Source organism: Oncorhynchus masou, chromosome 13, assembly GCF_036934945.1.
Source record: "Oncorhynchus masou masou isolate Uvic2021 chromosome 13, UVic_Omas_1.1, whole genome shotgun sequence".
Lineage (NCBI taxonomy): Eukaryota > Metazoa > Chordata > Actinopteri > Salmoniformes > Salmonidae > Oncorhynchus > Oncorhynchus masou.
In genome coordinates, this window is record NC_088224.1 from 81,886,797 (window position 1) to 81,911,803 (window position 25,007).

The 25,007-nt window shown below is 47.8% G+C and overlaps 1 protein-coding gene across 1 annotated transcript in view; it reads right to left on the minus strand.

Moving 5' to 3' along the window:
* The window catches only part of robo2 (roundabout, axon guidance receptor, homolog 2 (Drosophila)), a 428,769-nt gene that overhangs the window by 128,402 nt on the left and 275,360 nt on the right, over nt 1-25,007 (minus strand). The window contains exons 3-5 of the mRNA XM_064985273.1: nt 7,649-7,806; nt 2,228-2,348; nt 991-1,129 (exon numbers count right to left, since the gene is read on the minus strand). Coding sequence (XP_064841345.1) covers nt 991-1,129; nt 2,228-2,348; nt 7,649-7,806 — 418 coding nt within the window. The remainder of the gene's footprint in view (nt 1-990; nt 1,130-2,227; nt 2,349-7,648; nt 7,807-25,007) is intronic.

Below are 25,007 nucleotides of genomic sequence, written 5' to 3' on the forward strand. Positions count from 1 at the left end.
CAGACTCCGGCCTCTGGTATGGACAATGAGACCGCTTTGTCTCCCTTGGCTGACCACTGACAGAGCTATGGGGCAACCGTGTGTTTGTCTAGCTGCTAGCAGAGTTACCCTGTGTGGTTAATGAGTGTTGTGAACAGCCTAATGGTCCTGTTTAATTCCTGCTGGCTGGCAGGCTGAGACGGGCAGGTGAGAGAGAGGGCTGGCAGCAGTCCTGTTTCTCCTGTAGTGTTATCATTAGACACAGAGAGAGAGAGAGATAAAGAGAGATAGAGAAAGAGAGAGAGATTCTGACATTGATCACTCATCCTGAGTTAGTCTATGTAAACTATAGTGTGGTAGAGAAGGCCAGGCTGGCACCTCAACTATACAGGATCAACCACTCAGTACTACTGATGGAGAAGTCAAAGGGGGGCCAAGGGACGAAAGAGGTATTAAAGAATATACACTACCAAAAAAGTTTAGGATCACTTAAAAATGTCCTTGTTTTTGAAGGAAAAGCTAATTTTTTGACCATTAAAATAACATCAAATTGATCAGAAAAACAGTGTAGACATTGTTAATGTTGTAAATGACTATTGTAGCTGGAAACAGCAGATTTCTTCATGGAATATCTACATAGGTCTGCAGAGGCCCATTATCACCAACCATCACTCCTGTGTTCCAATGGCACATTGTGTTAGCTAATCCAAGTTTATCATTTTAAAAGGCTAATTGATCATTAGAAAACCCTTTTGCGATTATGTTAGTACAGCTGAAAATGGTTGTTCTGATTAAAGAAGCAATAAAACTAGCCTTCTTTAGACCAGTTGAGTATCTAGAGCATCAGCATTTATGGGTTCGGTTACAGTGTCTACACTGTATTTCTGATAAATGTTATGTTATTTTAATATTTTAAAAACAAGGACTTTTGAACAGTAGTGTATATTTATTTGAATATTTTTCTGTATGGCACTTTTTGTTGGATTGATTGGTTGGTTTATTGGGTCTTACCTCCCACGGGGTACATCAACATCATCCTTCCTCCAGCGTACGTTGGGCTGAGGGTCTCCCTGCACCTGGCACCTGAACTCTACCCCCTCCTCCTCCAGGACCACCTGGTTGATGGGCCGACGCAGGAAGGTGGGACGCTCTGGAGAGACAGAGAGAGACAGAGAGAGACAGAGAGAGACAGAGAGAGACAGAGAGAGACAGAGAGAGAGAGAGAGAGAGAGAGAGAGAGAGGGGGAGAGAGAGAGAGAGAGAGACAGAGACAGAGACACGGGGAGAGAGACAGAGAGAGACAGAGAGAGACAGAGAGAGAGAGAGAGAGAGAGAGAGAGAGACAGAGAGAGACAGAGAGAGACCGAGACAGAGAGGGGGAGAGAGGGGGAGAGACACAGGGAGAGAGGGAGAGAGAGAGACAGACAGTGAGAGAGAGCGAGAGGGAGAAACAGAGAGACAGAGAGAGTGAGCGCGAGAGAGAGAGACAGAGAGGGGGAGAGGGGGAGAGAGAAACAGAGAGAGAGAGAGAGACCGAGACAGAGAGAGGGAGAACGAGACAGAAAGAGAGAGAGACAGACAGAGAGACATACAGAGAGAGAGCGACAGGGGGAGAGAGAGACAGAGAGAGAAAGAGAGACCGAGAAGACAGAGAGAGAGAGAGAGAGAGACAGAGAGAGAGAGAGAGAGAGAGAGCGAGAGAGACAGACCAAGAGAGAGAGAGACAGACAGACAGAGAGAGAGAGAGAGAGAGACAGACAGAGAGAGAGAGAGAGAGAGGGACAGACAGAGAGAGAGAGACAGACAGAGAGAGAGAGAGAGACAGACAGAGAGAGAGAGAGAGAGAGACAGACATAGAGAGAGGGAGAGAGAGAGAGAGAGAGAGATGGACAGAGAGAGAGAGAGAGAGAGACAGACAGAGAGAGAGGGACAAACAGAGAGAGAGAGAGAGAGAGAGAGACAGTATATATATATATATATATAATAGACAGTAATGAGAAACTTCTGTATGTGTGATGTCTACTGTTAATTTTTATTGTTTATTTCACTTTATATATTATATACCTTACTTGCTTTGGCAATGATACAGCAGTAGTCATAGAGTGGTTCAGTTCAGTATAATGTAACATTGACTGTTTCAGTGGCTTACTGTACATGAAGGACTTTGTTTAATTGGTGGGTCATGAGAAAACGTATGCAAAACAAATGTAAAACGCGTTTGGGAACACTGTCAGGCATTCATGCTTACCAAACACAGTCAGCTGAGCAGTCTCACTGTCTCTCTCTCCCACCATGTTTGTGCCAACACAGATGAACATGCCAGCATCACTCTTCCTGGTGTTGGAGATCATCAGCTTCCCTCCTCGGATCTGAGGACACAAGGAAACAAGTTGATCTCCATACCTCACATGGGGCTGTGACCAGGGGGTGGTTAGTAGTTAGCGTCTAGTTAGTAGTACATGGTTAATTAGTAGTACATGGTTAATTAGTAGTACATGGTTAGTTAGTTTGTAGGTACATGCTTAGTTAGTATTATGTGGTTAGTTAGTAGTACATGGTTAGTTAGTTTGTAGTTACATGCTTAGTTAGTATTATGTGGTTAGTTAGTTAGTAGTACATGGTTAGTTAGTAGTACATGGTTAGTTAGTTATGCTAGTTAGTATTAAGTGGTTAGTTAGTTAGTAGTACATGGGTAGTCAGTAGTACCTGGGTAGTTAGTTAGTAGTACATGGTTAGTTATTGTTAAGTTGTTAGTTAGTATTATGTGGTTAGTTAGTAGTACATGGGTAGTTAATAGTACATGGTTAGTTAGTATTATGTGGTTAGTCAGTAGTACATTGTTTCCGGTTCCGGTTGGAGCGAGCGGTCGCATCTACACTTCGGTCCGCAGGTAGTATAACTTTTCATTACATTTCGTTATAGTACAACGGTTTGATTTGTCTAATCTTAGCAATTTCTTCTTAGCTAGCTACATAGCCGTCTTTGTATCAAAGATAATTGCATAATTATCGTATTTCGTCGTCCTAACGTATCTGCCCAGCAGCTAGCTAAGCAGCTAGCTAACATCCACTGTCCACCAGCACTGTAGAAACTATTACACTCAACTGAACGACTCGATTAGCGTAGTGTCAGCTAGCTACATAGTTGTCTTCGCTGTCTTCGTATCCAAGATAATTGTGTAGTTTAGAGTGTGTAGACTTAGAGTGATTATCTTAATTTACCGAGGTTAGCTAGCCAGCTATTTGTCGTCCTTAACGTAGGAGATGCTGCTAGCTAGCTAGCCAACAGCTAGCCAACCTCTACCGAATTGAACTTCAACTACCCGGTCAACATTCCGCGTCGCTCCACAGGTAGTATCACATTTTCATTTCACTTCATTACAGTACAACGGTCTGATTTGTTTGATCGTAGCTAGCCAGCTACATAGCCGTCTTTGTATCTAAGACAATTGTGTAGTCTAGAGCGAGTTTCTAGGTTAGCTGGCCAGCTATTGTCGTTCTTTTAACGTAGCTAGCCAGCTAGCCCCCGAATAGCAGCACTGTAGTAACTATTACAGTACAACGGTTTGATTTGTTTGATCGTAGCTAGCTAGCTACATAGCCGTCTTTGTATCTAAGACAATTGTGTAGCCTACAGCGATTTTCTAGGTTAGCTAGCCAGCTATTGTCGTTCTTTTAAGGTAACGTAACGCAATCAACCTGCTAGCTAGCCAGCTAGCCCCGAATAGCAGCACTGTAGAAACTATTACACTCGACGGAACGACTTGATTAGTGTAGTGTCAACATCGCAGCCACTACCAGCTAGCCTACTCCAGCAGTACTGTATCATTTCAATCATTTTAGTCAATAAGATTCTTGCTACGTAAGCTTAACTTTCTGAACATTCGAGACGTGTAGTCCACTTGTCATTCCAATCTCCTTTGCATTAGCGTAGCCTCTTCTGTAGCCTGTCAACTATGTGTCTATCTATCCCTGTTCTCTCCTCTCTGCACAGACCATACAAACGCTCCACACCGCGTGGCCGCGGCCACCCTAATCTGGTGGTCCCAGCGCGCACGACCCACGTGGAGTTCCTGGTCTCCGGTAGCCTCTGGAACTGCCGATCTGCGGCCAACAAGGCAGAGTTCATCTCAGCCTATGCCTCCCTCCAGTCCCTCGACTTCCTGGCACTGACGGAAACATGGATCACCACAGATAACACTGCTACTCCTACTGCTCTCTCTTCGTCCGCCCACGTGTTCTCGCACACCCCGAGAGCTTCTGGTCAGCGGGGTGGTGGCACCGGGATCCTCATCTCTCCCAAGTGGTCATTCTCTCTCTCTCCCCTTACCCATCTATCTATCGCCTCCTTTGAATTCCATGCTGTCACAGTTACCAGCCCTTTCAAGCTTAACATCCTTATCATTTATCGCCCTCCAGGTTCCCTCGGAGAGTTCATCAATGAGCTTGATGCCTTGATAAGCTCCTTTCCTGAGGACGGCTCACCTCTCACAGTCCTGGGCGACTTTAACCTCCCCACGTCTACCTTTGACTCATTCCTCTCTGCCTCCTTCTTTCCACTCCTCTCCTCTTTTGACCTCACCCTCTCACCTTCCCCCCTACTCACAAGGCAGGCAATACGCTCGACCTCATCTTTACTAGATGCTGTTCTTCCACTAACCTCATTGCAACTCCCCTCCAAGTCTCCGACCACTACCTTGTATCCTTTTCCCTCTCGCTCTCATCCAACACTTCCCACACTGCCCCTACTCGGATGGTATCGCGCCGTCCCAACCTTCGCTCTCTCTCCCCGCTACTCTCTCCTCTTCCATCCTATCATCTCTTCCCTCTGCTCATACCTTCTCCAACCTTTCTCCTGATTCTGCCTCCTCAACCCTCCTCTCTTCCCTTTCTGCATCCTTTGACTCTCTATGTCCCCTATCCTCCAGGCCGGCTCGGTCCTCCCCTCCCGCTCCGTGGCTCGATGACTCATTGCGAGCTCACAGAACAGAGCTCCGGGCAGCCGAGCGGAAATGGAGGAAAACTCGCCTCCCTGCGGACCTGGCATCCTTTCACTCCCTCCTCTCTACATTTTCCTCCTCTGTCTCTGCTGCTAAAGCCACTTTCTACCACTCTAAATTCCAAGCATCTGCCTCTAACCCTAGGAAGCTCTTTGCCACCTTCTCCTCCCTCCTGAATCCTCCTCCCCTCCCCCCCTCCTCCCTCTCTGCAGATGACTTCGTCAACCATTTTGAAAAGAAGGTCGACGACATCCGATCCTCGTTTGCTAAGTCAAACGACACCGCTGGTTCTGCTCACACTGCCCTACCCTGTGCTCTGACCTCTTTCTCCCCTCTCTCTCCAGATGAAATCTCGCTTCTTGTGACGGCCGGCCGCCCAACAACCTGCCCGCTTGACCCTATCCCCTCCTCTCTTCTCCAGACCATTTCCGGAGACCTTCTCCCTTACCTCACCTCGCTCATCAACTCATCCCTGACCGCTGGCTACGTCCCTTCCGTCTTCAAGAGAGCGAGAGTTGCACCCCTTCTGAAAAAACCTACACTCGATCCCTCCGATGTCAACAACTACAGACCAGTATCCCTTCTTTCTTTTCTCTCCAAAACTCTTGAACGTGCCGTCCTTGGCCAGCTCTCCCGCTATCTCTCTCAGAATGACCTTCTTGATCCAAATCAGTCAGGTTTCAAGACTAGTCATTCAACTGAGACTGCTCTTCTCTGTATCACGGAGGCGCTCTGCACTGCTAAAGCTAACTCTCTCTCCTCTGCTCTCATCCTTCTAGACCTATCGGCTGCCTTCGATACTGTGAACCATCAGATCCTCCTCTCCACCCTCTCCGAGTTGGGCATCTCCGGCGCGGCCCACGCTTGGATTGCGTCCTACCTGACAGGTCGCTCCTACCAGGTGGCGTGGCGAGAATCTGTCTCCTCGCCACGCGCTCTCACCACTGGTGTCCCCCAGGGCTCTGTTCTAGGCCCTCTCCTATTCTCGCTATACACCAAGTCACTTGGCTCTGTCATAACCTCACATGGCTCTCCTATCATTGCTATGCAGACGACACACAATTAATCTTCTCCTTTCCCCCTTCTGATGACCAGGTGGCGATCGCATCTCTGCATGTCTGGCAGACATATCAGTGTGGATGACGGATCACCACCTCAAGCTGAACCTCGGCAAGACGGAGCTGCTGTTCCTCCCGGGGAAGGACTGCCCGTTCCATGATCTCGCCATCACGGTTGACAACTCCATTGTGTCCTCCTCCCAGAGCGCTAAGAACCTTGGCGTGATCCTGGACATCACCCTGTCGTTCTCAACCAACATCATGGCGGTGGCCCGTTCCTGTAGGTTCATGCTCTACAACATCCGCAGAGTACGACCCTGCCTCACACAGGAAGCGGCGCAGGTCCTAATCCAGGCACTTGTCATCTCCCGTCTGGATTACTGCAACTCGCTGTTGGCTGGGCTCCCTGCCTGTGCCATTAAACCCCTACAACTCATCCAGAACGCCGCAGCCCGTCTGGTGTTCAACCTTCCCAAGTTCTCTCACGTCACCCCGCTCCTCCGCTCTCTCCACTGGCTTCCAGTTGAAGCTCGCATCCGCTACAAGACCATGGTGCTTGCCTACGGAGCTGTGAGGGGAACGGCACCGCAGTACCTCCAGGCTCTGATCAGGCCCTACACCCAAGCAAGGGCACTGCGTTCATCCACCTCTGGCCTGCTCGCCTCCCTACCATTGAGGAAGTACAGTTCCCGCTCAGCCCAGTCAAAACTGTTCGCTGCTCTGGCCCCCAATGGTGGAACAAACTCCCTCACGACGCCAGGACAGCGGAGTCAATCACCACCTTCCGGAGACACCTGAAACCCCACCTCTTCAAGGAATACCTAGGATAGGATAAGTAATCCTTCTCACCACCCCCCCCCTTAATGATTTAGATGCACTATTGTAAAGTGGCTGTTCCACTGGATGTCAGAAGGTGAATTCACCAATTTGTAAGTCGCTCTGGATAAGAGCGTCTGCTAAATGACTTAAATGTAAATGTAAATGTACATGGTTAGTTAGTGAGTAGTACATGGCTAGTTAGTTGTATGTGGTTAGTTAGTCGTACATGGTTAGTTAGTTAATAGTACATGGTTAGTTAGCATTATGTGGTTAGTTAGTAGTACATGGGTAGTTAGTTAGTAGTACATGGTTAGTTATTTTTAAGTTGTTAGTTAGTATTATGTGGTTAAGTAATAGTATGTGGCTTGTTAGTAGTACGTGGATAGTTAGTATTATGTGGCTAGTTAGTATTATGTGGTTAGTTAGTTGTACATGGTTAGTTATTTTTAGGTTGCTAGTTAGTATTATGTGGTTAGTTAGTAGTACATGGTTAGTTAGTATGAAGTGGTTAGTTAGTAGTACCTGGTTAGTTTGTATTATATGGTTAGTTAGTAATACCTGGTTAGTTAGTTAGTAGTACATGGCTAGTTAGTATTATGTGGTTAGTTAGTAATACCTGGTTAGTTAGTAGTACATGGCTAGTTAGTATTATGTGGTTAGTTAGTAATACCTGGTTAGTTAGTTAGTAGTACATGGCTAGTTAGTATTATGTGGTTAGTTAGTAATACCTGGTTAGTTAGTTAGTAGTACATGGCTAGTTAGTATTATGTGGTTAGTTAGTAGTAGTACTTACGGTGATCCTGTCCTCCTTGTCTTCGATGCGTACTTTGTCCTTCTTCCAGTAGGTGGTGGGTTCAGGGTGACCTCTAGGGGGGATACACTCCAGGATGGCCGGCTCCCCGGCTGCCACCACCACGTCTGTAGGGTTCTGTCTGAAGTCATCACGCAGCACTGAGGAGAAAGAGGGAGAGGAGAGAGGGAGGGTGAGCCTGCGAAGAAGGCTCTGCAATGACAAAACACTTTATCTGATCAAATACTTAGCTAGGTGTCTCTGTGAACACTTTACGCAATGACTTGCAATGTCTGTGTCTGTGTGTGTGGTGAGTGCATGGGGGGGATCAGCCTGATGTGTATTAAACTGTGATGTGAAATATCATCTGACTGGTCTAGCACAAGTAGCAGCTGATTGGAGTTAATGGAGCTCCCAGCGGAGGCAGGAGTACAGGAACACACAGAATAACCTGAAACATGGTGTCACTCACATCACAGAGCTCACAGGAACACACAGAATATCCTGAAGCATGGTGTCACTCACATCACAGAGCTCACAGGAACACACAGAATGCCCTGAAGCATGGTGTCACTCACATCACAGAGCTCACAGGGGCGCAGCACTGCTCAGTACCATGGACATAGTACACACACACACACTGACCATGGGCGGTCTGGCAAACAATGTTCCCCGCTATCTAATCCCTCTCAGGTAGCCCTTTCGTCACACAGATCCCCTCTCAGCCTGTCTAGTGTTCCGTCATACACACAGAACAGGCCTGCTCATTATCAACCACACAATGGCTGCTCATGTTAACAGTTGACAACACACATCAACCCCCATTAGTTATTAGAGACTACACCAGTATCAGTGTCTTCTACACTGAGGAACACCTTACTAATATTGAGTTGCACCCCCACCCCCCCCTTTCCCCCTCTTTTCCCCTCAGAACAGCCTCAATTCATTAGGGCATGGACTCTACAAGGCGTTGAAAGCATTCCACAGAGATTCTGGCCCATGTTGACTCCAATGCTTACCACAGTTGTGTCAAGCTGACTGGATGTTCATTTGGTGGTGGACCATTCTGATACACAAGGGAATCTGTTGAGCATGAAAAACCCAGCAGTGTTGCAGTGTTCTTGACACAAACCAGTACAGCTGGCAACTACTACCATACCCCATTCAAAGGCACTTCAATATTTTGTGTTGCCCATTCACCGTCTAAATGACACACATTCACAATCCATGTTTCAATCTCAAGGCTTAAAAATCCTTCTTTAACCTGTCTTCTCCCCTTCATCTACACTAATTGAGGTGGATTTAACAAATTACATCAATAAGGGATCATAGTTTCACCTGGATTCACCTGGTCAGTCTATGTCATGGAAAGATCAATTGTTTTGTATATTTTTAGTGTATATTAGCAAATGCCCTTGTGCTCTGCAGTGTTACAGAAAACACTGGACCACTTAACAGATATAAATAGCTGCTTCACAGAGAAAAGATTACCTTAAAAGCTCAGGCTGCTTGTTAAAGCCACAAACTTGGGATCATTCTAGAACATGCTGGGCGCACTCAAGCTGACATTTTCCTGCTTAACCCAAACCAAATCCACAGAATTCCAAATGAGGAATTCCGTCATGTCGGGCGGTGATTCCAGCCTGTATCTGGGGACATGTGTGATGGATAAAAGAAGAAGAAGGGGATGTTTGAGGAGAGCTAAATTAAGGGCAGCACCACAGGTTCTTGTGCAAATTCCCTGTGGTGCTTGCCTGCACACACACACACACACACAGGGAGAAGGGGTTGGATTAGAGTGGTATAATAGGTCCCAGTGCGCTTCTCTCCTCTGTTCTTCTCTCCACTGCTCTGCTCTACTCTGCTCCGCTCTCCTCTCCTCTCCTCTCCTCTCCTCTCCTCTCCTCTCCTCTCCTCTCCTCTCCTCTCCTCTCCTCTCCTCTCCTCTCCTCTCCTCTCCTCTCCTCTCCTCTCCTCTCCTCTCCTCTCCTCTCCTCTCCTCTGTTATCATCTCCTCTCCTCTCCTCTCCTCTCCTCTCCTCTCCTCTCCTCTCCTCTCCTCTCCTCTCCTCTCCTCTGTTATCATCTCCTCTGTTATCATCTCCTCTCCTCTGTTCTCCTCTGTTCTCCTCTGTTCTCCTCTCCTCTCCTCTACAAGGCCCACTAGGTCTGTTTATTTATTTATTTAGGAAGGGCGGGAGGGAATAGGGGGGAGGGAAAAAGCTTTCAACTCAATTTTCCAGGGGATGGAAACAGGGTACATAGGGGGACTTTTGTGTGACATGAATTCAAATGAAATCCTCTCAGACTGGGAGGAGAGAGTACACAAAGAGAGCTCCTCTCTCTGGTTGGAGGGAGTGAGGGAGAGGAAGGGAGCAAGGGAGACGGATCGAGAGAGAGACGGATTGTGAGAGAGGTATAGAGCAGTGGCTACGCTGTGGGTCCCTCCTATTGTTGGTCCAGCTAGGATGCAGCACTTTGCACTCATGAGCTGCTGTATTTAGCCAGCCCCAGACAGACAGACAGACAGACAGACAGACAGACAGACAGACAGACAGACAGACAGACAGACAGACAGACAGACAGACAGGAGCCTCAGCCTGCCTGGTTCCTCTGTTTCCATCACAAACAGAGACCTGTTTGAATGTGGCGGCCAAGTGTTTTTTGTCCAGACATTGAAACAAGATCTACTAGACAAAGTGTATGTTATATTATGTGTGTGTGTTTGTACACATGTTTTACAGTATTGCAGAAGCTACCAAGCCCCTCCCCTATACAAACAAACAAACACACCTCTGCAAACAGACACAATTTCAAACACTGAGTTCCCAACAGGTACACACATTCACACAGCTGATGTGTATTCAGGTGAGAGGATTATGTTCTGTGTGTTGGTTCTGGGTTCTGTAATAACATCACAATGCCTTGAACAGATGCATGTGCAAGAAACGAGCAGGGAAAACACACCCACATTCAAATCCTGACTCGATACAACTGAAGAACGTCCAAAGCATCATTCTAGGATTTCTGCTTACATTTTTCTTTTTTTTAACCTTTATTTAACTAGGCAAGTCAGTTAAGAACACATTCTTATTTTCAATGACAGCCAACGAACAGTGGGTTAACTGCCTGTTCAGGGGCAGAACAACAGATTTGTACCTTGTCAGCTCAGGGATTTGAACTTGCAACCTTCCGGTTACTAGTCCAACGCTCTAACCGCTAGGCTACCCTGATGATTACCACTGACCATCTGCCTTTGCGCCACTACTGATTAGCAGTACATTCCTTGGATGTGTGTACAGTTTGTGAAAGTGTGTGGCTTTTGTGTGTGTTTGCTGTGTGTGTGTGTGGTATGATCTGTGTATATACAGGTTCTGAACTCTTGCTCTAACTCCAGGGCTTACGGGCACGGAGGCCCATATCGCCGGGCAGATGTCAGACATAATTGCATTTCTATCCCCCTGATAACCCCAGCTCTTACCCCTCCAAAAACACCTCACCTCCCACGGAGGTATAAGGCCCAAATTCGTGCCAGTGTCCTTACTGGTGATTAATATTACATATGTATATATGCATACCCTTCTCCCTGCGAAGGCTGCACCTGTCAGACAGGCTGCAGGCGATACAAACCCATATCAGAAAAATAGGAATCCGCCCTCGGCAGACAAATGTATTTATTTCTCCAACTACCTAAGGAGGCAGCAGGAGAGGGGTGGGGTGGAGGGTAGCAGCAGAAGGGGGTAAAGCACAGTAAATAGGCAGCTCTGCACCTGGCGCAGCGGCAACTTTCAAACTTAAAGGGGAAAGAGTCAAGTTGCAACTTGCATGGTGGAACAGCGACTGAGTGGGGAAAAGAGACTGTGGAACAGTGTTGGAGTGGGAAGGGCCGACTGTGGAACAGTGTTGGAGTGGGAAGGGCCGACTGTGGAACAGTGTTGGAGTGGGAAGGGCCGACTGTGGAACAGTGTTGGAGTGGGAAGGGCCGACTGTGGAACAGTGTTGGAGTGGGAAGGGCAGACTGTGGAACAGTGTTGGAGTGGGAAGAAGGGCAGACTGTGGAACAGTGTTGGAAGGGCAGACTGTGGAACAGTGTTGGAGTGGGAAGGGCCGACTGTGGAACAGTGTTGGAGTGGGAAGGGCCGACTGTGGAACAGTGTTGGAGTGGGAAGGGCCGACTGTGGAACAGTGTTGGAGTGGGAAGGGCAGACTGTGGAACAGTGTTGGAGTGGGAAGGGCAGACTGTGGAACAGTGTTGGAGTGGGAAGGGCAGACTGTGGAACAGTGTTGGAGTGGGAAGGGCCGACTGTGGAACAGTGTTGGAGTGGGGGAACTGTGGAACAGTGTTGGAGTGTTGGGAAGGGCAGACTGTGGAACAGTGTTGGAGTGGGAAGGGACTGTGGAACAGTGTTGGAGTGGGAAGGGCAGACTGTGGAACAGTGTTGGAGTGGGAAGGGCAGACTGTGGAACAGTGTTGGAGTGGGAAGGGCCGACTGTGGAACAGTGTTGGAGTGGGAACTGTGGAACCGACTGTGGAACAGTGTTGGAGTGGGAAGGGCAGACTGTGGAACAGTGTTGGAGTGGGAAGGGCAGACTGTGGAACAGTGTTGGAGTGGGAAGGGCCGACTGTGGAACAGTGTTGGAGTGGGAAGGGCAGACTGTGGAACAGTGTTGGAGTGGGAAGGGCAGACTGTGGAACAGTGTTGGAGTGGGAAGGGCAGACTGTGGAACAGTGTTGGAGTGGGAAGGGCCGACTGTGGAACAGTGTTGGAGTGGGAAGGGCAGACTGTGGAACAGTGTTGGAGTGGGAAGGGCAGACTGTGGAACAGTGTTGGAGTGGGAAGGGCAGACTGTGGAACAGTGTTGGAGTGGGAAGGGCAGACTGTGGAACAGTGTTGGAGTGGGAAGGGCAGACTGTGGAACAGTGTTGGAACAGTGTGGGAAGGGCAGACTGTGGAACAGTGTTGGAGTGGGAAGGGCAGACTGTGGAACAGTGTTGGAGTGTGTGGAACAGTGTGGGAAGGGCCGACTGTGGAACAGTGTTGGAGTGGGAAGGGCGAATGTGGAACAGTGTTGGAGTGGGAACTGTGGAACAGTGTTGGAGTGGGAAGGGCAGACTGTGGAACAGTGTTGGAGTGGGAAGGGCAGACTGTGGAACCGACTGTGGAACAGTGTTGGAGTGGGAAGGGCAGACTGTGGAACAGTGTTGGAGTGGGAAGGGCCGACTGTGGAACAGTGTTGGAGTGTTGGGAAGGGCAGACTGTGGAACAGTGTTGGAGTGGGAAGGGCAGACTGTGGAACAGTGTTGGAAGTGGGAAGGGCAGACTGTGGAACAGTGTTGGAGTGGGAAGGGCACTGTGGAACTGTGGAACAGTGTTGGAGTGGGAAGGGCAGACTGTGGAACAGTGTTGGAGTGTGGGAAGGGCAGACTGTGGAACAGTGTTGGAGTGGGAAGGGCCGACTGTGGAACAGTGTTGGAGTGGGAAGGGCCGAATGTGGAACAGTGTTGGAGTGGGAAGGGCCGACTGTGGAACAGTGTTGGAGTGGGAAGGGCCGAATGTGGAACAGTGTTGGAGTGGGAAGGGCCGACTGTGGAACAGTGTTGGAGTGGGAAGGGCAGACTGTGGAACAGTGTTGGAGTGGGAAGGGCAGACTGTGGAACAGTGTTGGAGTGGGAAGGGCCGAATGTGGAACAGTGTTGGAGTGGGAAGGGCAGACTGTGGAACAGTGTTGGAGTGGGAAGGGCACTGTGGAACAGTGTTGTGGAACAGTGTTGGAGTGGGAAGGGCCGACTGTGGAACAGTGTTTGGAAGTGTGGAACAGTGTTGGAGTGGGAAGGGCAGACTGTGGAACAGTGTTGGAGTGGGAAGGGCAGACTGTGGAACAGTGTTGGAAGTGTGGAACAGTGTTGGAGTGGGGGCCGACTGTGGAACAGTGTTGGAGTGGGAAGGGCAGACTGTGGAACAGTGTTGGAGTGGGAAGGGCCGAATGTGGAACAGTGTTGGAGTGGGAAGGGCCTGGAACAGTGTTGGAGTGGGAAGGGCAGACTGTGGAACAGTGTTGGAGTGGGAAGGGCAGACTGTGGAACAGTGTTGGAGTGGGAAGGGCAGACTGTGGAACAGTGTTGGAGTGGGAAGGGCCGACTGTGGAACAGTGTTGGAGTTCTGTGGAACAGTGTTGGAGTGGGAAGGGCCTGTGGAACAGTGTTGGAGTGGGAAGGGCAGACTGTGGAACTGGGAAGGGCCGACTGTGGAACAGTGTTGGAGTGGAAGGGCAGACTGTGGAACAGTGTTGGAGTTCTGTGGAACAGTGTTGGAGTGGGAACTGTGGAACAGTGTTGGAGTTCAGACTGTGGAACAGTGTTGGAGTTCTGTGGAACTGGAGTGGGAAGGGCCTGGAACAGTGTTCTGGGAACCTCTGTGGAACAGTGTTGGAGTGGGAACGAATGTGGAACAGTGTTCTGGGAAGGGCCGACTGGAACAGTGTTCCAAGGGCAGACTGGAACAGTGTTGGAGTGGAACTGTGGAACAGTGTTGGAGTCTGTGGAACAGTCTACCTATGTGGAACAGTGTTCTCAGACTGGAACCTAGTCCACTGTGGAACAGTCTAGTAACTGTGTTCTCACTCCTAGTCTACCTCTAGTCCACCTCTACTAACTGTGTTCTCACTCCTAGTCCACTTCTAGTAACTGTGTTCTCACTCCTAGTCTACCTCTACTAACTGTGTTCTCACTCCTAGTCCACCTCTAGTAACTGTGTTCTCACTCCTAGTCTACCTCTACTAACTGTGTTCTCACTCCTAGTCCACCACTAGTAACTGTGTTCTCACTCCTAGTCTACCTCTACTAACTGTGTTCTCACTCCTAGTCCACCTCTACTAACTGTGTTCTCACTCCTACTCTACCTCTACTAACTGTGTTCTCACTCCTAATCTATCTCTAGTAACTGTGTTCTCACTCCTAGTCTACCTCTACTAACTGTGTTCTCACTCCTAGTCCACCTCTAGTAACTGTGTTCTCACTCCTAGTCTACCTCTACTAACTGTGTTCTCACTCCTAGTCTACCTCTAGTAACTGTGTTCTCACTCCTAGTCTACCTCTACTAACTGTGTTCTCACTCCTAGTCCACCTCTAGTAACTGTGTTCTCACTCCTAGTCCACCTCTAGTAACTGTGTTCTCACTCCTAGTCCACCTCTAGTAACTGTGTTCTCACTCCTAGTCTACCTCTAGTAACTGTGTTCTCACTCCTAGTCCACCTCTACTAACTGTGTTCTCCTCCTAGTCTACCTCTAGTAACTGTGTTCTCACTCCTAGTCTATCTCTACTAACTGTGTTCTCACTCCTAGTCTACCACTAGTAACTGTGTTCTCACTCCTAGTCTACCTCTAGTAACTGTGTTCTCACTCCTAGTCCACCTCTAGTAACTGTGTTCTCACTCCTAGTCACCTCTAGTAACTGTGTTCTCACTCCTAATCTACCTCTACTAACTGTGTTCTCACTCCTAGTCTACCACTAGTAACTGTGTTCTCACTCCTAGTCTACCTCTAGTAACTGTGTTCTCACTCCTAGTCTACCTCTAGTAACTGTGTTCTCACTGCTAGTCTACCTCTAGTAACTGTGTTCTCACTGCTAGTCTACCTCTAGTAAATGTGTTCTCACTCCCAGTCCACCTCTTGTAACTGTGTACTCACTCCTAATCTACCTCTAGTAACTGTGTTCTCAGTCCTAGTCTACCACTAGTAACTGTGTTCTCACTCCTCGTCTACCTCTAGTAACTGTGTTCTCACTGCTAGTCCACCTCTAGTAACTGTGTCCTCACTCCTAGTCTACCTCTAGTAACTGTGTCCTCACTCCTAGTCTACCTCTAGTAACTCTGTGTTCTCACTCTTAGTCTACCTCTAGTAACTCTGCATTCTCACTGCTAGTCTACCTCTAGTAACTCTGTGTTCTCACTCCTAGTCTAACTCTAGTAACTGTGTTCTCACTGCTAATCTACCTCTAGTAACTGTGTTCTCACTCCTAGTCTACCTCTAGTAACTCTGTGTTCTCATGCTTAGTCTACCTCTAGTAACTCTGCATTCTCACTGCTAGTCTACCTCTAGTAACTGTGTTCTCACTCCTAGTCTAACTCTAGTAACTGTGTTCTCACTGCTAATCTACCTCTAGTAACTGTGTCTACCTCTAGTAACTGTGTTCTCAATGCTAGTCTACCTCTAGTAACTGTGTTCTCACTGCTAGTCTACCTCTAGTAACTGTGTTCTCACTCCTAGTCTACCTCTAGTAACTGTGTTCTCACTGCTAGTCTACCTCTAGTAACTGTGTTCTCACTCTTAGTCTACCTCTAGTAACTGTGTTCTCAAGACTCTAGTAACATCTCACTGCTAGTCTACCTCTAGTAACTGTGTTCTCACTGCTCAGCATAATCTAGTAACTGTGTTCTCACTGCTAGTCTACCTCAGTAACTGTGTTCTCACTCCTAGTCCAAGATAACTCTGGTTCTCACTCTCACCCATACAGAAGACTCAGCAAACATCCAGCAACACTACAACCTACTGCAGCATAATTACAGAGTGGTGGGTGGAGACAGACACAGAGATGGGTGTAGAGGCAAGATGAGTGTGGAGCCTTGACTGGGCCATCCAGCAACACTACAGCCTACTGCAGCATAATTATAGAGTGGTGGGTGGAGACAGACACAGAGATGGGTGTAGAGGCAAGATGAGTGGGGAGCCTTGACTGGGCCATCCAGCAACACTACAACCTACTGCAACATAATTACAGAGTGGTGGGTGGAGACAGACACAGAGATGGGTGTAGAGGCAAGATGAGTGGGGAGCCTTGACTGGGCCATCCAGCAACACTACAACCTACTGCAACATAATTACAGAGTGGTGGGTGGAGACAGACACAGAGATGGGTGTAGAGGCAAGATGAGTGGGGAGCCTTGACTGGGCCATCCAGCAAGCATACTGTGTTTGACACTGTTTCAAGGCTGTGCACTCCAGCTCTCTGTCACAATGCTACAGGTTGGTGTCTAAACCTCCTACCTCCTGTTTCATAGGACTACACTACCATGAGACAGGCATGCACACATAGACATACACAAACACACATTCATAGAGACAAATGAACACAACACAGATAGACACGCACACATAGACATACACAAACACACATTCATAGAGACAAATGAACACAACACAGATACACACACACACACACACACACACACAGACAAACACAGAAACACTCACACAAGCACACAAGCATAAACACACACACTGAACTGTACACATCCTCTCTTAAAGCCACAGGGCATCCATCTGAATTACTCATGTGAGAGGTTTATTTGTTGTTACATTTCTTTCCTATCCAATGCAGCAAAGGCCTCCCTCTCCCTGCATACATTTCCAGACAGGTCAGGGCTGAGAAACACACAGGGATTACAGCACTACTGTTCAGACCTGGAGCCATTCCACTCTACAGCACCACCATGCAGCCCCACCACCTCCTATACACACACTGATAGGAAAAAACACTGCGCACATACTGTTCCTGGAGTGTATTTTAATAGCTAGCTCCGAGCTATGATAGCAGCATTTCATTCAGTGCTTTGGAAGAAGTGCTTTTTCTGCTCCATCCATCCAGAGTGCTATTACAATGCCACTATGTGCCTTTAGACAAGAGAGGCAATATATCTGTCACTTTACACTAAAAATACTAGAGCTATCTGTGGATTCATATTAGTGTTTTGTATTACTGGCTGTAGACGCTGAAGGCTGCAGTATAATGTAGTGCAGCGTGGTATAGAGAAAGGGCCTCTATTTGTCTCAGTGGCAGATTTCTGTGTATCTCCGGACAGCTCATTGGGCCAGCTGGCCAGTGGTAACCTCTGCCCCCCCATCCAGATGCAGAAATTACCCCCTCAAATCACCCCCTTCCCTGCTGCTCTCCTTAGGGACAGCCGCCCCCACTGACTTTTACTCTGCCCCCATCTCAGCGACATGCATCACTGTTACAGTTGTTAACATGTACATTACTATTTCTGTTTGTATTATTATTTGTATTGTTTTAAATTCACTTGGTTCCCACCCCCTCAACATTCTTTACTCTGACTGTTGCTCCCCATATGGTGATTCCCCCCAACCTCCCCAAATGTCTTTACTCCGACTGCTGCTCCCCCATTTGGTGATCCCCCAACCCCCTCAACAGTCTTTACTCTGACTGCTGCTCCCCCCAACCCCTTCAACAGTCTTTACTCTGACTGTTGCTCTGAATGCTTCTCCCCAAGATGGTGATTCCCCCCAACCCCGCCAATAGTCTTTACTCTGACTGCATCTCCCCCATATGGTGATTCCCCCAACAGTCTTTACTCTGACTGCTGCTCCCCCATATGGTGATTCCTCCCCAACCCCCCAACAGTCTTTACTCTGACTGCTTCTCCCCCATATGGTGAAATCCTCCCCAACCTCTCCAACAGTCTTTACTCTGACTGCTTGTCCCCCATATGGTGTTTCCCCCAACCCCGCCAACAGTCTTTACTCTGACTGCTGCTCCCCCATATGGTGATTCCCCCACAACCCCGCCAACAGTCTTTACTCTGACTGCTGCTCCCCAATATGGTGATTCCCCCCAACCCCCCCAACAGTCTTTACTCTGACTGTTGCTCTGACTGCTTCTCCCCCATATGGTGAAATCCTCCACAACCTCTCCAACAGTCTTTACTCTGACTGCTGCTCCCCCGTATGGTGATTTCCCCCCAACCTCCCCAACTGTCTTTACTCTGACTGCTGCTCCCCCATTCGTTCCAAGATGGCATAGCAGTTCAGAATTCTTTTGTCCTTGTCTTGTCGTGTCCCGTATATATATATATTTACAACTTTTTTCACATACCTTTTTATATATTTTTTTATTTTCCATAAACTCATCTTCAAAACACTCTCCTGCAACCCACCTCACCAATTTATATTTATATTAAAAAAAGTATTATTTACCTCAAATCTGTAATCCTCCATAGAAGCTAGACAGAAGCTAGCCAGAAGCTAATCCAGAAGCTAGCCAGAAGCTAATCAGAAGCTATTTAGTTTCTTTACTGGCTAATCGTTAGTATTCAGCTAACCATGGTTTGTGGTCATCAGCTATCCTTCAGCTCGAAAATCAATCGCCAGTTTTATACAGCGCGGCTCGGAACGGAACATACCGGACCTATTTTTCTCTCCATGTCCCTGGATTTCAACCGCTAACTCTGGACATTCATACCTGGATCTCACAGCCAGCTAGCTGCTATACGTGTGACTATCGGATTCGTCGATTCCGGAGCAAACATAAATTATTCCAGAGCTAGCCAGCTGAAGAGTGCCATCAATCACTTCTGGGCTACAATCACCTATCCGGACCCATTTTACTGCCAACGCGGATCCCCACCGGGCCTTCACAACTGGACTACCGACGTTATCTACCCGAAGGAGTTATCCGGCTGGCTCCTCTGTCGCGCCGTTACCTGAACGCCCATCTGCAGTCCGCTAACCGTTAGCTGTCTTATTGTCTGCTATCTGAATAGACCTATCGGATAAATTATTTATTTATTTTTATTATTATATCTATTATTTTTTTGTTGCGCTCTGGACACCATACGTGAACTGATTGCCACCCATCTATCTTCAGAGCTCGTGCTGCTAGGCGACCTAAACTGGAACATGCTTAACACCCCAGCCATCCTACAATCTAAGCTTGATGCCCTCAATCTCACACAAATTATCAATGAACCTACCAGGTACCTCCCCAAAGCCTTAAACATGGGCACCCTCATTGATATCATCCTAACCAACTTGCCCTCTAAATACACCTCTGCTGTCTTCAACCAAGATCTCAGCGATCACTGCCTCATTGCCTGCATCCGTAATGGGTCAGCGGTCAAACGACCTCCACTCATTACTGTCAAACGCTCCCTGAAACACTTCAGCGAGCAGGCCTTTCTAATCGACCTGGCCGGGGTATCCTGGAAGGATATTGATCTCATCCCGTCTGTAGAGGATGCCTGGATATTTTTTTTAAATGCCTTCCTAACCATCTTAAATAAACATGCCCCATTCAAGAAATTTAGAACCAGGAACATATATAGCCCTTGGTTCTCCCCAGACCTGACTGCCCTTAACCAACACAACAACATCCTATGGCATTCTGCATTAGCATCGAACAGCCCCTGTGATATGCAGCTGTTCAGGGAAGCTAGAAACCATTATACACAGGCAGTTAGAAAAGCCAAGGCTTGCTTTTTCAAGCAGAAATTTGCTTCCTGCAACACTAACTCAAAAAAGTTCTGGGACACTGTAAAGTCCATGGAGAATAAGAACACCTCCTCCCAGCTGCCCACTGCACTGAAGATAGGACACACTGTCACCACTGATCCACCATAATTGAGAATTTCAATAAGCATTTTTCTACAGCTGGCCATGCTTTCCACCTGGCTACTCCTACCCCGGTCAACAGCACTGCACCCCCCACAGCAACTCGCCCAAGCCTTCCCCATTTCTCCTTCTCCCAAATCCGTTCAGCTGATGTTCTGAAAGAGCTGCAAAATCTGGACCCCTACAAATCAGCCGGGCTAGACAATCTGGACCATTTCTTTCTAAAAATCATCTGCCGAAATTGTTGCCACCCCTATTACTAGCCTGTTCAACCTCCCTTTCGTGTCGTCTGAGATTCCCAAAGATTGGAAAGCAGCTGCAGTCATCCCCCTCTTCAAAGGGGGGGACACTCTTGACCCAAACTGCTACAGACCTATATTTATCCTACCATGTCTTTCTAAGGTCTTCGAAAGCCAAGTCAACAAACAGATTACCGACCATTTAGAATCTCACCATACCTTCGCTGCTATGCAATCTGGTTTCAGAGCTGGTCATGGGTGCACCTCAGCCATGCTCAAGGTCCTAAACGATATCTTAACCGCCATCGATAAGAAACATTACTGTGCAGCCATATTCATTGATCTGGCCAAGGCTTTTGACTCTGTCAATCACCACATCCTCATCGGCAGACTCGACAGCCTTGGTTTCTCAAATGATTGCCTCGCCTGGTTCACCAACTACTTCTCTGATAAGAGTTCAGTGTGTCAAATCGGAGGGTCTGCTGTCCGGACCTCTGCCAGTCTCTTTGGGGGTGCCACAGGGTTCAATTCTTGGACCGACTCTCTTCTCTGTATACATCAATGAAGTCGCTCTTGCTGCTGGTGAGTCTCTGATCCACCTCTACGCAGATGACACCAGTCTGTATACTTCTGGCCCTTCTTTGGACACTTTGTTAACAACCCTCCAGGCAAGCTTCTATGCCATACAACTCTACTTCCGTGGCCTCCAATTGCTCTTAAATACAAGTAAAACTAAATGCATGCTCTTCAACCAATCGCTACCTGCACCTGCCCGCCCGTCCAACATCACTACTCTGGACGGCTCTGACTTAGAATACGTGGACAACTACAAATACTTAGGTGTCTGGTTAGACTGTAAACTCTCCTTCCAGACCCATATCAAACATCTCCAATCCAAAGTTAAATCTAGAATTGGCTTCCTATTTCGCAAAAAAATCCTTCACACATGCTGCCAAACATACCCTTGTAAAACTGACCATCCTACCAATCTTCGACTTTGGCGATGTCATTTACAAAATAGCCTCCAATACCCTACTCAACAAATTGGATGCAGTCTATCACAGTGCAATCCGTTTTGTCACCAAAGCCCCATATACTACCCACCATTGCGACCTGTACGCTCTCGTTGGCTGGCCCTCGCTTCATACTCGTCGCCAAACCCACTGGCTCCATGTCATCTACAAGACCCTGCTAGGTAAAGTCCCCCCTTCTCTCAGCTCGCTGGTCACCATAGCATCTCCCACCTGTAGCACACGCTCCAGCAGGTATATCTCTCCAGTCACCCCCAAAACCAATTCTTTCTTTGGCCGCCTCTCCTTCGAGTTCTCTGCTGCCAATGACTGGAACGAACTACAAAAATCTCTGAAACTGGAAACACTTATCTCCCTCACTAGCTTTAAGCACCAACTGTCAGAGCAGCTCACATATTACTGCACCTGTACATAGCCCACCTATAATTTAGCCCAAACAACTACCTCTTTCCCTACTGTATTTAATTAATTAATTTATTTTGCTTCTTTGCACCCCATTATTTTTATTTCTACTTTGCACATTCTTCCACTGCAAATCTACCATTCCAGTGTTTTACTTGCTATATTGTATTTACTTTGCCACCATGGCCTTTTTTTGCCTTTACCTCGCTTATCTCACCTCATTTGCTCACATCGTATATAGACTTGTTTATACCTTATTATTGACTGTATGTTTGTTTTGTTTTACCCCATGTGTAACTCTGTGTCGTTGTATGTGTCGAACAGCTTCACTTTATCTTGGCCAGGTCGCAATTGTAAAGAACTTGTTCTCAACTTGCCTACCTGGTTAAATAAAGGTGAAATAAATAAATACATAAATATGGTGATTCCCCCCAAACAGTCTTTACTCTGACTGCTGCTCCCCCATATGGTGATCCCCTCCCCAACCCCCCCAACAGTCTTTACTCTGACTGCTGCTCCCCCATATGGTGATTCCCCCCCCAACCTCTCCAACAGTCTTTACTCTGACTGCTGCTCCCCCATATGGTGATTCCCCCCCAACAGTCTTTACTCTGACTGCTGCTCCCCCATATGGTGATTCCCCCCCAACAGTCTTTACTCTGACTGCTGCTCCCCCATATGGTGATTCCCCCCCAACAGTCTTTACTCTGACTGCTGCTCCCCATATGGTGATTCCCCCAACAGTCTTTACTCTGACTGCTGCTCCCCCCCAACAGTCTTTACTCTGACTGCTGCTCCCCCATATGGTGATTCCCCCCCCAACAGTCTTTACTCTGACTGCTGCTCCCCCATATGGTGATTCCCCAACCCCCCAACAGTCTTTACTCTGACTGCTGCTCCCCCATATGGTGATTCCCCCAACAGTCTTCACCTCAATAGACATGTATTTATTCATCACTGCTACAGTAATAATGAATATAGTGATATTTCTATTTCTATATTTCTATTTCTATTGTTGTTTTGTTTTTATTTCCATGTTCATTGTTTTATTTCATTTAGTCCTGAATGTTGGAGCCTAAGATGTTCACTGTACCCTGCAATCACACCTGCAACACTGTTCATGTGACTATTAAACACTGTGAATGTGTCTATTTAACACTGTGAATGTGTCTATTAAACACTGTGAATATGACTATTAAACACTGTGAATGTGTCTATTAAACACTGTGAATGTGTCTATTAAACACTGTGAATATGACTATTAAACACTGTGAATATGACTATTAAACACTGTGAATGTGACTATTAAACACTGTGAATATGACTATTAAACACTGTGAATGTGACTATTAAACAATGTGAAAGTGACTATTAAACACTGTGAATGTGACTATTAAACACTGTGAATGTGACTATTAAACAATGTGAATGTGACTATTAAACACTGTGAATATGACTATTAAACACGGTGAATCTCTGAATCTCTTTTCTCTCTCAACATCTATCTTTCCCCGTCCTTCCTCTCCTCTCTCTCTCCTCTCCTCCCTTTCCTTTTCTCTCTTGCTCTCTCCCTACCATCCCTCTCTACCTGATTCTATGGTCTACCTATATAGATGGATGCATTATGCAGCTCATCCTATCATGTAATTTACCCCATGTCCTCCTATCTGCAGATGACCAGCCAGGGTGTCCTAAATAAACCTGTCAGCCCACCAGATAAGATGCAGGAAATATGGAAATCATATCATATGGAGTGGTGTGATATGGTGCTGGGGGAAAACAGGTTGTGATATGACAATGATATGTATGTATTTTAATGGGGTTATAGCCAGGGATGATATGTACATATTTTAATGCGGTTATAAACAGGGATGGAAAGAGAGAACGGTAAGTGTGGTGAAAGGTGAAGCGAAGAGAGGGAGGGTAGAGGAGGAGGAGGAGGTTAGAGGAGGAGGTGGATGGGAAGATGAGGAGGGAACAGGATGAGAAGGGTAAACGAGGAGGAGGAGGGTAGAGGAGAAGGATGGAGGAGGAGGAGGTTAGAGGAGGAGGAGGGTAGAGGAGGAGGAGGGTAGAGGGTAGAGGAGGAGGTGGATGGGAGGATGAGGAGGGAACAGGATGAGAAGGGTAAACGAGGAGGAGGAGGGTAGAGGAGGAGGATGGAGGTTAGAGGAGGAGGAGGGTAGAGGAGGAGGAGGAGGAGCGTAGAGGGTATAGGGTAGAGGAGGAAGAGGGTAGAGGAGGAGGGTAGAGGGTAGAGGAGGAAGAGAGTAGAGGGTGGAGGAGGAAAAGGGTAGAGGGTAGAGGAGGAAGAGGGTAGATGGTAGAGGAGGAAGAGGATAGAGGAGGAAGAGGGTAAAGGTTAGAGGATGAAGAGGGTAGAGGGTAGAGGAGGAAGAGGGTAGAGGGTAGAGGAGGAAGAGGGTAAAGGTTAGAGGATGAGAGGGTGGAGGGTAGAGGAGGAAGAGGGTAGAGGAGGAAGAGGGTAGAGGGTAGAGGAGGAAGAGGGTAGAGGGTAGAGGATGAAGAGGGTAGAGGGTAGAGTAGGGAGAGGGTAGTGGGTAGAGGAGGAAGAGGGTAGATGGTAGAGGAGGAAGAGGATAGAGGAGGAAGGGGGTAAAGGTTAGAGGATGAAGAGGGTAGAGGGTAGAGGACGAAGAGGGTAGAGGGTAGAGGAGGAAGAGGGTAGAGGGAAGAGGAGGAAGAGGGTAAAGGTTAGAGGATGAAGAGGGTAGAGGGTAGAGGAGGAAGAGGGTAGAGGGTAGAGGAGGAAGAGGGTAGAGGGTAGAGGAGGGAGAGGGTACAGGTTAGAGGATGAAGAGGGTAGAGGGTAGAGGAGGGAGAGGGTAGTGGGTAGAGGAGGAAGAGGGTAGATGGTAGAGGAGGAAGAGGATAGAGGAGGAAGAGGGTAAAGGTTAGAGGATGAAGAGGGTAGACGGTAGAGGACGAAGAGGGTAGAGGGTAGAGGAGGAAGAGGGTAGAGGGAAGAGGAGGAAGAGGGTAAAGGTTAGAGGATGAAGAGGGTAGAGGGTAGAGGAGGGAGAGAGTCGAGAGTAGAGGAGCAGGGAAGACAACACAACAAGAGATGATGAGAGGAGGAACATGGCAGAAGGTCAAACATTAGAGAGAGAGGAGACAGAGGGTGTCAATTAACTAGTGGAGGGGGGAGGTGGCACATTCCATCACACTCTGCCCCACGCTGTGAGGGTGTCCCTGCCTCTGTACACAGGGCCTAAACAAACACTCATTAACACAGTCCTCCTTCAAAGATCGTTTTTCACCCAGCA